This window comes from Phocoena phocoena, chromosome 11, assembly GCF_963924675.1.
Source record: "Phocoena phocoena chromosome 11, mPhoPho1.1, whole genome shotgun sequence".
Lineage (NCBI taxonomy): Eukaryota > Metazoa > Chordata > Mammalia > Artiodactyla > Phocoenidae > Phocoena > Phocoena phocoena.
This window is the reverse complement of record NC_089229.1, coordinates 64,561,507-64,579,034: the sequence shown is the minus strand read 5'-3', so window position 1 is coordinate 64,579,034 and position 17,528 is coordinate 64,561,507. Positions and strand designations below refer to the sequence as shown.

At 37.6% G+C, this 17,528-nt stretch overlaps 1 protein-coding gene across 1 annotated transcript in view; it reads right to left on the bottom strand.

Annotated features, from left to right (window-relative positions):
- The window catches only part of SENP1 (SUMO specific peptidase 1), a 59,549-nt gene that overhangs the window by 15,516 nt on the left and 26,505 nt on the right, over positions 1-17,528 (bottom strand). The window contains exons 10-13 of the mRNA XM_065887432.1: positions 11,990-12,028; positions 11,051-11,135; positions 10,664-10,819; positions 9,614-9,745 (exon numbers count right to left, since the gene is read on the bottom strand). Of these exons, the coding sequence (XP_065743504.1) occupies positions 9,614-9,745; positions 10,664-10,819; positions 11,051-11,135; positions 11,990-12,028 (412 nt within the window). The remainder of the gene's footprint in view (positions 1-9,613; positions 9,746-10,663; positions 10,820-11,050; positions 11,136-11,989; positions 12,029-17,528) is intronic.

Genomic DNA, 17,528 nt, shown 5'->3' with positions numbered 1-17,528 from the left:
CAATAACAGAATAATTGAGACAGAAGAATGGATAAGTGAGCTGGAAGTCAAAATGGTGGAAATAATTGCCAGGGAGCAGAATAAAGAGAAAAGAATGAAAAGAACTGAAGACAGTCTCATAAACACACCAACATTCGAATTATAGGGGTCTCAGAAGAAGAAGAGAAAAAGAAAGGGTCTGAGAAAATATTTGAAGACAGTACAGTCAAAAACTTCCCTAACATGGGAAAGGAAATAGTGAATCAAGTCCAGGACACACAGAGAGAACCATATAGGATAAACCCAAAGAGAAACACTCTGAGACACATATTAATCAAACTATCAAAAATTAAATACAAAGAAAAAATATTAAAAGCAGCAAGGAAAAAGCAACAAATAACATACAAGGGAATCCCCATAAGGTTAACAGCTAATTTTTCAGCAGAAATTCTGCAAGCAAGAAGGGAGTGGCAGGACATATTTAAAGTGATGAAAGAGAAAAACCTACAACCAAGATGACACAACTCAGCAAGGATCTCATTCAGATTCGAGGGAGAAATTAAAACCTTTACAGATAAACAAAAGTTACGAGAATGTTACGAGAATTCAGCACCATCACACCAGCTTTACAACAAATGTGAAAGGAACTTCTCGAGGCAGGAAACACAAGAGAAGGAAAAGACTTATAAAAACAAAGGCAAAACAATTAAGAAAATGGTAATAGGAACATACATATCCATAATTACCTTAAATGTAAATGGATTAAATGCTCCAACCAAAAGACATAGACTGGCTGAATGGATACAAAAACAAGACCTGCACATATGCTGTCTACAAGAGACCCACTTCAGACCTAGGGACACATACAGACTGAAAGTGAGGGGATGGAAAAAGATATTCCACGCAAATGGAAATCAAAAGAAAGCTGGGGCTTCCCTGGTGGCGCAGTGGTTGGGAGTCCGCCTGCCAATGCAGGGGACACAGGTTCATGCCCTGGTCCGGGAAGATCCCACATGCCGCGGAGCGGCTGGGCCCGTGAGCCATGGCCACCGAGCCTGCGCGTCCGGAGCCTGTGCTCCGCAACGGGAGAGGCCACAACAGTGAGAGGCCTGCATACTGAACCAAAAAAACAAAAGAAAGCTGGAGTAGCAATTCTCACATCAGACAAAATAGACTTTAAAATAAAGGCTATTACAAGAGACAAAGAAGGATACTACATAATGATCAAGGGATCAATCCAAGAAGATATAACAATTGTAAATATTTATGCACCAAATATAGGAGCACCTCAATACATAAGGCAAATGCTAACAGCCATAAAATGGGAAATCAACAGTAACACAATAATAGCAGGGGACTTTAACACCCCACTTTCACCAATGGACAGATCATCCAAAATGAAAATAAATAAGAAAACACATCTCTAAATGACACATTAAACAAGATGGACTTAATTGATATTTACAGGACATTCTATCCAAAAACAACAGAATATACTTTCTTCTCAAGTGCTCATGGAACATTCTCCAGGATAGACCATATCTTGGGACAACAAATGTGTTGGGACAACAAAAGCCTTGGTAAATTTAAGAAAATTGAATCGTATCAAGTATCTTTTCTGATCACAATGCTATGAGACTAGATATCAATTACATGGAAAAATTTGTAAAAAATACAAACACATGGAGGCTAAACAATACACTACTTAATAACCAAGAGATCACTGAAGAAATCAAAGAGGAAATAAAAAAATACCTAGAAACAAATGACAATGAAAACACGATGACCCAAAACCTATGGGATGCAGCAAAAGCAGTTCTAAGAGGGACGTTTAGAGCAATATAATCCAACCTCGAGAAATAAGAAACATCTAAAATAAACAACCTAACCTTACACCTAAAGCAATTAGAGAAAGAAGAACAAAAAAACCCCCAAAGTTAGCAGAAGGAAAGAAATCATAAAGACCAGATCAGAAATAAATGAAAAAGAAATGAAGGAAACAATAGCAAAGATCAATAAAACTAAAAGCTGGATCTTTGAGGACATAAACAAAATTGATAAACCATTAGCCAGACTCATCAAGAAAAAAGGGAGAAGACTCAACTCAACAGAATTAGAAATGAAAAAGGAGAAGTAACAACTGACACTGCAGAAATACAAAGGATCATAAGAGATTACTACAAGCAACTCTATTCCAGTAAAATGGACAACCTGGAAGAAATGGACAAATTCTTAGAAAAGCACAACCTTCCGAGACTGAAGCAGAAAGAAACAGAAAACATAAACAGACCAATCACAAGCACTGAAATGGAAATTGTGATTAAAAATCTTCCAGCAAACAAAAGCCCAGGACCAGATGGCTTCACAAGCAAATTCTATAAAACATTTAGAGAAGAGGTAACACCTATCCTTCTAAAACTCTTCCAAAATATAGCAGAGGGAGAAACACTCCCAAACTCATTCTAAAAGGCCACCATCACCCTGATACCAAAACCAGACAAAGATGTCACAAAAAAAGAAAACTACAGGCCAATATCTCTGATGAACATAGATTCAAGAATCCTCAACAAAATACTAGCAAACAGAATCCAACAGCACATTAAAAGGATCATACACCCTGATCCAGTAGGGTTTATCCCAGGAATGCAAGGATTCTTCAATATATGCAAATCAATCAATGTGATACACCATATTAACAAACTGAAGGAGAAAAACCATATGATCATCTCAGTAGATGCAGAAAAAGCTTTCAAGAAAATTCAACACCCATTTATGATAAAAAGCCTCCAGAAAGTAGGCACAGAGGGAACCTACCTCACATAATAAAGGCTATCTATGACAAACCCACAGTCAACATCGTTCTCAATGGTGAAAAATTGAAACCATTTCCACTAAGATCAGGAACAAGACAAGGTTGCCCACTCTCACCACTATTATTCAACATAATTTTGGAAGTTTTAGCCACAGCCATCAGAGAAGAAAAAGAAATAAAAGGAATCCAAATCAGAAAAGAAGAAGTAAAACTGTCACTGTTTGCAGATGACATGATACTATACATAGAGAATCCTAAAGATGCTACCAGAAAACTACTAAAGCTAATCAATGAATTTGGTAAAGTAGCAGGATACAAAATTAATGTACAGAAATCTTTTGCATTCTCATACACTAATGATGAAAAACCTGAAAGAGAAATTAAGGAAACACTCCCATTTACCATTGCAACAAAAAGAATAAAATACCTAGGAATAAACCTACCTAAGGAGACAAAAGACCTGTTTGCAGAAAACTATAAGGCACTGATGAAAGAAATTAAAGATGATACAAACAGATGGAGAGATATACTACGTTCTTGGATTGGAAGAATCAACATTGTGAAAATGACTATACCACCAAAAACAATCTACAGATTCAATGCAATCCCTATCAAACTACCAATGGCATTTTTCACAGAACTAGAACAAAAAATTGCACCATTTGTATGGAAACAAAAGACCCCGAATAGTCAAAGCAATCTTGAGAAAGAAGAACTGAGCTGGAGGAATCAGTCTCCTGGGCTTCAGACTATACTACAAAGCTACAGTAATCAAGGCAGTATGGCACTGGCACAAAAACAGAAATAATGATCAATGGAACAGGATAGAAGCCCAGAGATAAACCCACACACATATGGTCACCTTATCTTTGATAAAAGAGGCAAGAGTATACAATGGAGAAAAGACAGCCTCTTCAATAAGTGGTGCTGGGAAAACTGGACAGCTACATGTAAAAGAATGAAATTAGAACACTTCCTAACACAATACACAAAAATAAACTCAAAATGGATTAAAGACCTAAATGTAAGGCCAGACACTATAAAACTCCTAGAGGAAAACATAGGCAGAACACTCTATGACATAAATCACAGCAAGATCCTTTTTGACCCACCTCCTAGAGAAATAGAAACAAAAACAAACAAATGGAACCTAATGAAACTTAAAAGCTTTTGCACAGCAAAGGAAACCATACACAAGATGAAAAGATAACCCTCAGAATGGGAGAAAATATTTGCAAACGAAGCAACTGACAAAGAATTAATCTCCAAAATATACAAGCAGCTCATGCAGCTCAATATCAAAAAAACAAACAACCCAACCCAAAAATGGGCAGAAGAACTAAACAGACATTTCTCCAAAGAAGATATACAGATTGCCAACAAACACATGAAAGGATGCTCAACATCATTAATCATTAGAGAAATGCAAATCAAAACTACAACGAGGTATCACCTCACACTGGTCAGAATGGCCATCATCAAAAACTCTACAAACAATAAATGTTGGAGAGGGTGTGGAGAAAAGGGAACCCTCTTGTCCTGTTGGTGGGAATGTAAATTGATACAGCCACTATGGAGAACAGTATGGAGGTTCCTTAAAAAAACTAAAAATAGAATTACCATATGACCCAGCAATCCCACTACTGTGCATATACCCTGAAAAAGCATAATTCAAAAAGAGTCGTGGGGGCTTCCCTAGTGGCGCAGTGGTTAAGAATCCACCTGCCAATGCAGGGGACATGGGTTCGAGCCCTGGTCTGGGAAGATCCCACATGCCACGGAGCAACTAAGCCCGTGCGCCACAACTACTGAGCCTGCACTCTAGAGCCCGCAAGCCACAACTACTGAAGCTCTTGTGCCTAGAGCCCATGCTCTGCAACAAGAGAAGCCACGACAATGAGAAGCCTGCGCACTGCAACGAACAGTAGCCTCCACTCACCACAACTAGAGAAAGCCCGAGCACAGCAACAAAGACCCAATACAGCCAAAAATAAAAACAAATAAATAAAAATATTTTAAAGTAAAAAATAAAAAACAGAGTCATGTACCACAATGTTCATTGCAGCTCTATTTACAATAGCCAGGACATGGAAGCAACCTAAGTGTCCAGGGACAGGTGAATGGATAAAGAAGAAGTGGCGCATGTATACAATGGAATATTACTCAGCCATAAAAAGAAACGAAATTGAGTTATTTGTAGTGAGATGGATGGACTGAGAGTCTGTCACACAGAGTGAAGTAAGTCAGAAAGGGAAAAACAAATACCGTATGCTAACACAGATACGTGGAATCTAAAAAACAATGGCTGTGATGAACCTAGGGGCAGGACAGGAATAAAGACACAGATGTAGAGAATGGACTGGAGGACATGGGGAGGGGGAAGGGTAAGTTGGGACGAAGTGAGAGAGTAGCATTGACATATATACACTACCAAATGTAAAACAGATAGCTAGTGGGAAGTAGCTGCATAGCACAGGGAGATCAGTTCAGTGATTTGCGACCACCTAGAGGGGTGGGATAAGGAGGGTGGGAGGGAGATGCAAGAGGGAGGGGATATGGGGATATACGTATGCATATAGCTCATTCACTTTGTTATACAGCAGAAACTAACACAACACTGTAAAGCAATTATACTCCAATAAAGATGTTAAGGGAAAAAAAAAAACATGTTAGAAAGCCTAATGTGTGAACAGGCACTGTGGCCTACTCTTCTTTTAGGAAAGAGAGCAGAGAAAGGGTAGCCTAATGGCTTTCTGTACATATCCCAAAGACAGGACTTCTGGATTTTACTTCCCTTATAAACTAAACCTGATCCCTTTCATTTCTAGGACCTTATACTCCTTGTCTATAAAACAGTAGAAATAACGTGTCAACCACCTTCTTTTGGAGAAAATTTTAATGCAGCCTATAAAACTGACACGAGAAATGAAAAGAAAAGAAATGGTTATTAATGAAAATATCTGTTTGCGGGAAGGAGAATAGCATTGAAGAGAGAGCAAATTACTTGCAAAAGATTGAGAGTTCACAATTGAGAAATGGAATTAAGTATTTTAAAATGATTATGAATAATTAAGGATATCTACTAATTCCCCTTCAGAATGGTATTAGCTTCTCAAGGGCAGTAATTCTAAAAGCCTGAGAAATGTGGTACTTTGAAAATGGTGCTTTTTAAAATAGTTAAAATAGTTATTAAAGTACTTATTATAACAGTTCTCATCATCATCATGGACATATGAATTTGCACCTGCTTTCAAGGTTAGCATTATTCTGAACTCAGAAGACAAGTACTCCTTACAAAAGTTATGGGTAGGTGTGGTAGAGATAAAGTAGGCAAGGAATCTTTCCTTTCCCTTGTCTCTTCTAAGTAATGTAATTTCCATGAACTTTGTTTGGTAAAAATCCAGCCTCTGGTGGGCCCAGGGAATGGAAAATATGTCCTGATGAATGCTGCCTCTGTAAGGGAGCTCACTGAGGTAATACCAGAATATATAGCAAGAACTCAGCTCATATCCTACTCATTGCTGCCCCCTAGAAGGTTCTGTATAATTTACAACAAACACGAGCTACAATCCCTATAGAATAACTGACTCTTTCCCATTTAGCAGTGGCAGTCAAGAAACGGTAAAAGACCACAGATTAATATCTCCAAATCAAAAACACTTAATTGGTGGATATTTATGACTGTTCTTGATTTTCATTTTGCCCTTTGATTTCGTGAGCTCTTTTTTTCCCCTGTTATTTGACCCAATGTTCTAATATCACTATTCTGAGCCACAAGAAGCAAGGGATGTTTCCCCTAAAGCAAGACAGTATCAAACCATAATTTCTTTACTATTCTTTGTCAAAGATATTATTCAGGGAGTGATGAACTTCTGAAATTTATATCTTATAAACTCACCAATGGCAAAGATGGTAGGGTTAGTTCAGCTGGCCCCATAGAAAATCAACCTACTGGACAAGACATGGTTCTCAAATCCTATACATCTAATCCTAAAACGGGATCCAATTTAAGATTCTGAGGCAGTATGACATAATAGATAAGACCCAATGCTTGAGTCTGAATCCTGGCTCTGCTACTTACTAGTCATGTAACCTTGCAAGTTTCTTAATCTTTCTATGCCTTGTTTCTTTATTAAATGGAGATGATAAAATTACAGTATCTACCTTCAAGGGTTGTGGTGACTATGACATGAGTAGAACACATAAAACACTTAGAATAAACCATAAACAAGACGAAAGACAACCCTCAGAATGGGAGAAAATATTTGCAAACGAAACAACTGACAAAAGATTAATCTCCAAAATATACAAGCAGTTCATGCAGCTCAATGTCAAAGAAACAAACAACCCAATCCAAAAATGGGCAGAAGAACTAAATAGACATTTCTCCAAAAAAGATATACAGATTGCCAACAAACACATGAAAGGATGCTCAACATCATTAATCATTAGAGAAATGCAAATCAAAAGCATAATGAGGTTATCACCTCACACCGGTCAGAATGGCCATCGTCAAAAAAATATACAAACAATACATGCTGGAGAGAGTGTGGAAAAAAGGGAACCCTCTTGCACTGTTGGTGGGAATGTAAAATGATACAGTCACTATGGAGAACGGTATGGAGGTTCCTTAAAAAACTAAAAATAGAATTACCATATGACCCAGCAATCCCACTACTGGCATATACCCTGAGAAAAGCATAATTCAAAAAGAGACATGTACCACACCGTTCACTGGCTATTTACAATAGCCAGGACATGGAAGCAACTTAAGTGTCCAATGCATAGAGAAGATGTCGCACATATACACAATGGAATATTACTCAGCCATAAAAAGAAACAAAGTTGAGTTATTTGTAGTGATATGGGTGGACCTAGAGTCTGTCATACAGAGTGAAGTAAGTCAGAAAGAGAAAAACAAATACCGTATGCTAACATATATACATGGAATCTAAAAAAAATGGTTCTGATGAACCTAGGGACAGGACAGGAATAAAGATGCAGACGTAGAGAATGAACTTGAGGACACGGGGAGGGGGAAGGGTAAGCTGGGACAAAGTGAGAGAGTAGCACTGACATATACACACTACCAAATGCAAAACAGATAGCTAGTGGGAAGCAGCTGCATAGCACAGGGAGATCAGCTCGATGCTTTGTGACCACCTAGAGGGGTGGGATAGGGAGGGTGGGAGGGAGACACAAGAGGGAGGGGATATGGGGATATATGTTTACATATAGCTGATTCACTTTGTTATACAGCAGAAAGTAACACACCATTGTAAAGCAATTATACTCCAATAAAGATGGTTTTTAAAAAAAAGGTATTTGGGGGCTTCCCTGGTGGCGCAGTGGTTGAGAGTCCGCCTGCCGATGCAGGGGACACAGGTTCATGCCCCAGTCCGAGAAGACCCCACATGCCGTGGAACGGCTGGGCCCGTGAGCCACGGCCACTGAGCCTGTGCGTCTGGAGCCTGTGCTCCTCAACAGGGGGGGCCACAACAGTGAGAGGCCCACGTACCGGAAAAAAAAAAAAAAAAAGGTATTTGAGTTCAAAAAAAAAAATACTGCATAACATGAGGTAAATGCCCAGCAGACGTTGGTCAATATTAGTATTTGGAAGGTTTTAAACATACAAGGCCAGGATACAGGTACCTAGAATATCTACTGCTTACTATATTGAGCATCTAAAACGTATCCATAGCTATGAAGCTTGAGTACACCCAAGCTATCAGGCAGGAATGCTCCTAGTGGGCCTAAGAAAGGAGGCAGGTACTTAGGGAGAAAATCCCAACCCAGCTCTCTTTTGCTGTGAAAGTATCCTTCCTAAGCCTGTAGGCTCCTACAGGTTTAGGAATAGGACAAATCAGTTTAAAGATTCTAATGTAACTAACCTACATAAAATAATTAGAACTCTCAGGAGCTGAGAGCCATACGCTTTTTTCTTTTTTAACTCAATACATCAAATATTTAATAATGTAACTTCTATGTCAGTTTAAAAAATAACACGTATAAATGTAGACTATTTTAGAAAGCTTCCCACTCATAACGTAAATGACCTAAGTAGAGACAGCAAGGGTAGTAGAAATGGATTCCTATATGGAAATCCCAAAGTATTCCTTGATGCTGCAACATGGTCAGCTATTAAATATTTGCTCAAAAGATGTGAACTGCAGGGCGGGTGGTGCCTTAAACAGAGCGAGAATACCAATAAGCGAATGTCCTCTCCCTTAGCATCCAAATCTTCAACACATAAAAAGACACAGACCTACTGGAGAACGGACTTGAGGATATGGGGAGGGCGAAGGGTGAGCTGCGACAAAGCGAGAGAGAGGCATGGACATATATACACTACCAAACGTAAAATAGATAGCTAGTGGGAAGCAGCCACATAGCACAGGGATATCAGCTTGGTGCTTTGTGACAGCCTGGAGGGGCGGGATAGGGAGGGTGGGAGGGAGGGAGACGCAAGAGGGAAGAGATATGCGAACATATGTATATGTATAACTGATTCACTTTGTTATAAAGCAGAAACTAACACACCATTGTAAAGCAATTATACCCCAATAGAGATGTCAAAAAAAAGAGATAAATCAGCAGTTCTCAGACATTAAGGTACATTAAAAAAACACCTGAGATGTTTGTTTAAAATACATAACTCTACCACACTGCCTCAAACTTATTCAGGAGAATGGAGAGGGCTGTGAGAGCTGATTCTGAAGCAGGTCATCCAAGGACCACACTTTGAGAAACAGTGAAATAATACCTTTCGTTTCCACTTGATGTTCACTTACTCTTTGAATATAAAAACAAGTGTGAGATTACCTCATCATTGAGCCAGTTCAGATGGTTTAGAGTTTGAATATCTTTGCGTGTAATGGTCAAGCGGAATGCTTCACTCAGAACTTCATCCTGGTTCCCATTACGAAATACATTCTTTATTTCTTTCTCCATTTCCTAGGGAACCAAGAAGTGTCAGAGATCAAGCATATATGGCCTTAGACATAGCAATCTCTCACCAAGCTCCATGAAATCCCTAGACTTAAATCAACTATTTACTTCTAACATTTTGGTTTCTATTCCTTCCAGTAACCTCCCTGATTACTTCCTTCCATCCTAGCTTGTCCTCCCTTCTCTGTTTCAGTACATTTCAGACCCTTGTTTCATATTATTCCTGAAGTCTGAAATAACCTTTTGCTGCCAAATTTCCTAAGTTCATGAGAAGACCTAATTATATTTTATATCTTTGGTCCAAACAATTTCCTGAGAAATAGAATCTTTCTCAAAGGCAATAAGGAAATAAAGGTAGTGAAGTCTTTTAGAAACATTTTCCTAGAAAAATTTGTTTTACTTTTTTAATGTAAAACTGTGGAATTCAGCACAACTATAATAAATGTGTTACACTCACCAGCTATATGATAGTTTTTCAAACAGAAGAATGAATTAAGGAACAGATTTTTAAATGTATGCAGACTTTTATGTATTTTCCAAATTTTTATTCTGTGTTTTATTGCTTAAAAAAAAAGGTAAGGCTCAACTTACTATTTGATATCAAAGTACCAGACACATGAATTAAGTAAAAGTGCACATGAAATGAAACACAAATTTATTAAATGCTTTTTTACTGAAGTCACTATAAGTCACCCATAATTCTTTCCTGAATTTTCAATAATCCTTTAAAAATAAAGCCAAGAAAAATAAATAAATAAATAAATAAAAATAAAAATAAAGCCAAGAGTGGTATGCAGTACAAATGAAAGCAGGAGTATGCAATACAATTTAAATACCAGATTACTTTTATGTTTGTAATTTGTCCAAAGAGTTCTCTCTAAACACAACACTTGCTAGTGTAGGAATTTGGAGTATATAGTTTACCTCTGTGATTTCAGGAAATTCATCTTCGCTCTCCGTTAATTTATGACCTTTTTTTCCTGTTTCTTGGGCGATCGTGACAGGAATCTCCTTTTCAAGAGGCACACGAAGATGCAATTCTACTGAATCATGTACTGAATGTTCTTGTTCCTGCAGTCTCTGAAAAACAGAGCTTCAAAATAAGTGGAATAAAGAAATCTACTATTTGTCTATGTACACTAAGTAGTACTAGCTGAAGAGACCAAGAACATAGACCACTTATCATACAATGCTACGCTACCACACTATCTTGCAGTTACAACAACTTTGATCCCAAATCCAGGTAACCTTCTAAAATTAGTTTCAACCTGGATGTGCTATTCATTTATTATCTCAAAAATATTGTTTTACCTGGTTTTGAAGCTGTAATGCCAGTGCTTTCTGCTCTTCAATCTGGCGCAATCTTTCCCGTGCTCGAGAATCATAAACACTAGTCCTTGGAAATGAAAAGGAATGTGACACAAATGCAGACCACTCTCTCAGCGTCAAGAACATTGCTGACGCACAATGAGCATTAAATATAAAACCCTCAGAGAGAAAGTCTAAAATCCTTATACTAACTTATCACTACATTTACTTTAAGACAGAGTGAAACCACATGGTGTTACTGAAATTATCCTATTATTTTTTGTTGAAATAATGAAAATTACTAGTTTGTTGCTAAACATGAACAAGTGACTGTTGTGTTCGTAAATGTGGAGTCCTTTTTAAAAAACATGCTTCTAAGATTATGGAAAAAGTGAAGCGTCATTCTAGAAATCCAAAAATGAAACTGAATCCCAAAGAAGAGAATAATATAAGATATCATCGAGGTTTTAGTTCAAATATTGTATTTATGATCCAGAAGAAGAAATATGGGTTTCTTTTTTTCTTAAAAAAAAAATCAACTAGACTGGGGGTTTGGATAACTCGAAGTGAGTCCTTGAAACTAGAGACTAAACTTTCAGTGATTTCGCAAGCTCCAGAAATAAAGATTATTCAATAAATTAGTTTTATCAATGTGAAAATAAAGGCACTTACTTTCCTTTCTATATAATAGCTAACTTTGAAATATTTTTCCAATTCAGTTGAGCTTCAACAATTGTTACAGATTTAATAAACCTGAGCATAGATATGTCCCAACTCCAATAGAACCTTTAAAACCCAATAACTTAAAAGTTATTTTCTATATAGACAAACATAGGAAATTTTTACTGACTAAAAATAGGTAGGGTGATTGGCTAATTGACTTCTTCTAACTGCAAAGAAAGTGATAGAGAGGGAAAAATGATACCAAAAATAATAACTTACAATTCTTTGATCCACAGCTCTGCCTGGAAAAAAGTAGGACTATGGGTGGGAAAAGAAAAATGTGACAAATGAGCAGGAGACGTAAAGGAAAATCAAATATTTTCATCAAGAAAACCAATTATTTAAACAGTTTATAAAAATGCTTTACAACTATGCAATAAATAAAAGGACCTAAATTACATAAAACAATTCTAACTGGGAAGTAAAGGAATACAAATATGAGTCATCTGCACACGTACAGTTAAAAAGATGACCCAACATTCAGCCAAGAAACTAAGTTTAGCATGCTCCTTACTTGGAAGAGAGACCAACATGATGTGAAAGAGTACATCACTTGTCAAGGCAATATATTAAGCTAGAACGTTCCTCTTTCCAAATGGCTCAGATTGACAGATTTATTAATGGTATAAAAAAATCTTATGGGTTCTTGGACTTCTCGTAGGTCTACTTGAGTAAAAATACATTCAACCACATCACGTTAGATACTGAAAATCCCCCCGCCACAGAACAGCCCATATCAAATGGATAATGAGCCAATGAACCAAAGCGGATAATCAGCAATACAACTCCATTCCAAAGATGAAAGGTTAGTTCTACTCCATGCAGCTCTTGCTGACAACCCAAGTCAATAGTGCTTAGCAGAGTCACAGGTATGCTCTCTGTTCTAGAGCCTTTTGCTCTTCTCAGACTTTCTTGTCTCCTTTCTTATCTCCTTGCCCCTAACTGAAGGAGTTCTCATAGAACCAAATTAAAGAAGAGTGAACAGTTTTCCAAAGAAAACTTTCAGATATGTAGAACAAGTAAACAGAGCATCAAATTGGCATTTAAGAGACCAGTATCTCCTGGAGCTGCTCTGTGACCTTGAGCAAGTCACTTCCTTTCCATGGGCCTCAATTTCTGGGTTTGTAAACATGGAGATTAGAGTCCCTTTCAGTTCTTAAATTTCTACAGTCTGTCCTGTAAAGGCAAGAGTAAGGGCTCAGAGATTATCCCCTTGCTCCTTAGCCTAACTTCTGAGAATTAGTATTCCCAATCATCCTTAGTTCTGGGTTTTGGTGACAAACTTGCTGTTCTATTACCTCCACACTGTCGGTAGCCTACCTCCTTAACACAGTGAACGACTGATGTAACAGCCAAGAAAGAAAGTCACAGAGATCAGTGGAAGCACTGTGAGGAACTACTTAGTGTGGGATACTAAAAACAAATGAACGTGAGAATACATTTATTGAACAATATAATGAAGTGACAAGAATCACACAGAATTTCATGGTACCGGATCATGCTATTCAAATTTGTCTGCTCCCCTTATTAGAATATAAACTTGATGAGGATAGGAATTTTTCTCTTTTGTATTTACTACTGTATACTCTGCACCAAGGATAGTGCCTGACACATAGCAGGCAGTCAGTATTTACTGAAAAAATAAATAATGTAAGGGCCGAGCACTCCTCTTTAACGGATCAAGGTATCTGCTGGCGCAGGAAAGCAAAATGCAGAGTAAAAAGCAAAATCGGTTTGCTTTTCAGAGATTATACATTACTTCTCATATAACTGAAGCGATAATAATTACAGCTACTTACTGAGCACCTACTTAGTGCTTTATGTATAAAACCCTCTTTGGGGGGTTTTACATATTAGTTAAGCCTCACAATAATCCTCAAATTAATTAAGACTCAATGAAAAATCTGAAAGTGAAATCAAGAAAACACTCCCATTTACCATTGCAACAAAAAGAATAAAATATCTAGGAATAAACCTACCTAAGGAGACAAAAGACCTGTATGCAGAAAATTATAAGACACTGATGAAAGAAATTAAAGGTGATACAAATAGATGGAGAGATATACCATGTTTTTGGATTGGAAGAATCAACATTGTGAAAATGACTCTACTACCCAAAGCAATCTACAGACTCAATGCAATCCCTATCAAACTACCACTGGCGTTTTTCACAGAACTAGAACAAAAATTTCACAATTTGTATGGAAACACAAAAGACCCCGAATAGTCAAAGCAATCTTGAGAATGAAAAATGGAGCTGGAGGAATCAGGCTCCCTGACTTCAGACTATACTACAAAGCTACAGTAATCAAGACAGTATGGTTCTGGCACAAAAACAGAAAGATAGATCAATGGAACAGGATAGAAAGTCCAGAGATAAACCCACGCACATATGGTCACCTTATCTTTGATAAAGGAGGCAGGAATGTACAGTGGAGAAAGGACAGCCTCTTCAATAAGTGGTGCTGGGAAAACTGGACAGATACATGTAAAAGTATGAGATTAGATCACTCCCTAACACCATACACAAAAATAAGCTCAAAATGGATTAAAGACCTAAATGCAAGGCCAGAAACTATCAAACTCTTAGAGGAAAACATAGGCAGAACACTCTATGACATAAATCACAGCAAGATCCTTTCTGACCCACCTCCCAGAGAAATGAAAATAAAACAAAAATAAACAAATGGGACCTAATGAAACTTCAAAGCTTTTGCGCAGCAAAGGAAACCATAAACAAGACCAAAAGACAAACCTCAGAATGGGAGAAAATATTTGCAAATGAAGCAACTGACAAAGGATTAATCTCCAAAATTTACAAGCAGCTCATGCAGCTCAATATCTAAAAAACAAACAACCCAATAAAAAAATGGGCAGAAGACCTAAATAGACATTTCTCCAAAGAAGATATACAGACTGCCAACACACACATGAAAGAATGCTCAACATCATTAATCATTAGAGAAATGCAAATCAAAACTACAATGAGATATCATCTCACACCAGTCAGAATGGCCATCATCAAAAAATCTAGAAACAATAAATGCTGGAGAGGGTGTGGAGAAAAGGGAACACTCTTGCACTGCTGGTGGGAATGTGAATTGGTTCAGCCACTATGGAGAACAGTATGGAGGTTCCTTAAAAAACTACAAATAGAATTACCATATGACCCAGCAATCCCACTACTTGGCATATACCCTGAGAAAACCAAAATTCAAAAAGAGTCATGTACCAAAATGTTCATTGCAGCTCTATTTACAATAGCCAGGAGATGGAAACAACCTAAGTGTCCATCGTCAGATGAATCGATAAAGAAGATGTGGCACATATATACAATGGAATATTACTCAGCCATAAAAAGAAACGAAATTGAGCTATTTGTAATGAGGTGGATGGACCTAGAGTCTGTCATACAGAGTGAAGTAAGTCAGAAAGAGAAAGACAAATACCATATGCTGACACATATATATGGAATTTAAGAAAAAAAAATGTCATGAAGAACCTAGGGGTAAGACAGGAATAAAGACACAGACCTACCAGAGAATGGACTTGAGGATGTGGGGAGGAGGAAGGGTAAACTGTGACAAAGCGAGAGAGTGGCATGGACATATATACACTACCAAACATAAAACAGATAGCTAGTGGGAAGCAGCCGCATAGCACAGGGAGATCAGCTCAGTGCTTTGTGACCACCTAGAGGGGTGGGACAGAGAGGGTGGGAGGGAGGGAGACGCAAGAGGGAAGAGATATGGGAACATATGTATATGTATAACTGATTCACTTTGTTATAAAGCAGAAACTAGCACACCATTGTAAAGCAATTATACTCCAAAAAAGATGTAAAAAAAAAATAATAATAAAGACAAAGGAACCTGAGGCAGTGGAAAAAAAATTAAGACTCAATATAATGTATAATAAGGAAATATTACTTATACTGTACAGAAAAGGAAATTGAGTTCAAAAGAATAATTTGTTTTGGAAGAGCCAGGATCAGAAACTATGTATGTCCAATTCCAAAGACTATATTCTTTCTATTATTATAAAGTATCTTCTAATAAACCAAAGTATTAAGCCAAAATGGAGATGATGAGTATTTGGGCTACTCAAGAGGGTATTTCAGGCTTTCTAGGAAATTCACTTATTTAATACAGATTTATTTACTAAGTACCCATGATGTGCCATGCACTATTATGGGCACCAGGTGGTAGTGCAAAGGTACTAGTACCGAACAAAGTACAGAGATAGAAGTACTGGAAGGAAAGACTAATGCTATCAGGAGAAGCCAGAGAAATGTCCTGAGAAAAAATTAACACCTGAGTCAGATTCTGAAACGCAAAATAAGAGTGTAACAAGTGGACAAGGAGAGAAAAGGAATTCCAGGCCGAAGGGGAAGGGTTGGAATGTACAATGGCACAAAGGCATAAAACACATGGCACATTCTGGGAAATAAGGGCAGATCTGCATTGCTGGAACTTAACCGAGCTGGAACGCTGGGAGATTAAGAATAAAGAGCCAATCAATCAACCAAGCCTTGGGAGAGCAGGCTCCAACTTTGATAAACAGCATCATCCAATAAGCCTTACCCAAGACTATTTCTTGTCCATCTCACTCTTCAGTCATCTCTAGGAGAAATTCTCCATAAAGGAAAGGCAGACTCAGTAAAGAACTGAAGAACTGAGAGCACCCATTACATGAAATCAACTTTTTCCCAAGAAAGAACACCTATTTTTGCACATACATGTAAAGCACTTTTATAAGTGTTTTATCTGGAAGTTAATCTTCACAACAATTCAATAGTAAGGTATTAATACTCGCATTTTATTGATAAGGAAACTGAGGTTTAGAAGAGTAACTTGTCCACAGTTACATGAAGCCTGGAAAAGGCAAGATCAGAACCCAGGTCTAACTCAAAAAAATAAAAAAGTATAAAGAATAAAGCATCTAAACTATAAAGTCTCCTTGAGAAACTATAACAACAGGAGAATTTTTTAAAATATCTAAAGTTTAGAACATACAGGGGAGCTGCAAAGACACAGAGGAACTGAGATGAGAAAGAACATTTTATTATCCTTAATCTTCTCAATGGAAAACTGATACCATTATTATTCTAGCAATTGAATTGCTAAGGCCAGATATGGCAAAGACATAGCAATCTGAGTAGCAACTTACTGGATTACAGAGGAAGAATTACTTGGTACCTCTCAGAGGGGTCAAGTTTCATATAGAAGATCACATTTGAATTGAGACTTAAAAGATAAGAAAAAGACTACTGCCAGATAGACAAGTGGAGGGGGGAGAAGGGGAGCATACCAGGCAGAAGGCACACAATGTGAAAGTAAGAAAATACCTATCATCTTATAAGTCAGCGTCTAATAAACACATGAAAGAATCCAGTATTTACACATGGTTCCTTCTCTAACCTCCACTGTGTTTCTCCTCAAATGTCACCTTATCAGAAACTTGCCATGACTATCCTAGATAAATAGCACCCCCAGACCCTAGTCTATATACTACCCTGCTTTATTTTTCTTTGCGGCACTTATCACCAACAGGCATGTGTTTATTTGCCCATTTGTTCTCTATCTGTCCCCCATCCCTCCCCTTACACCCCTTACAATTAGAATGTAAACTCCTTGAGAGCAGAAACTTCATTTTGTCCACTGCTGTTATTTCCAATGTCTATACTAGTACCTGGCACCCAATAGACTATCAATAAATACTTGTTAAAGGAAAGAACGCATGATAGGAAGCAAGACTT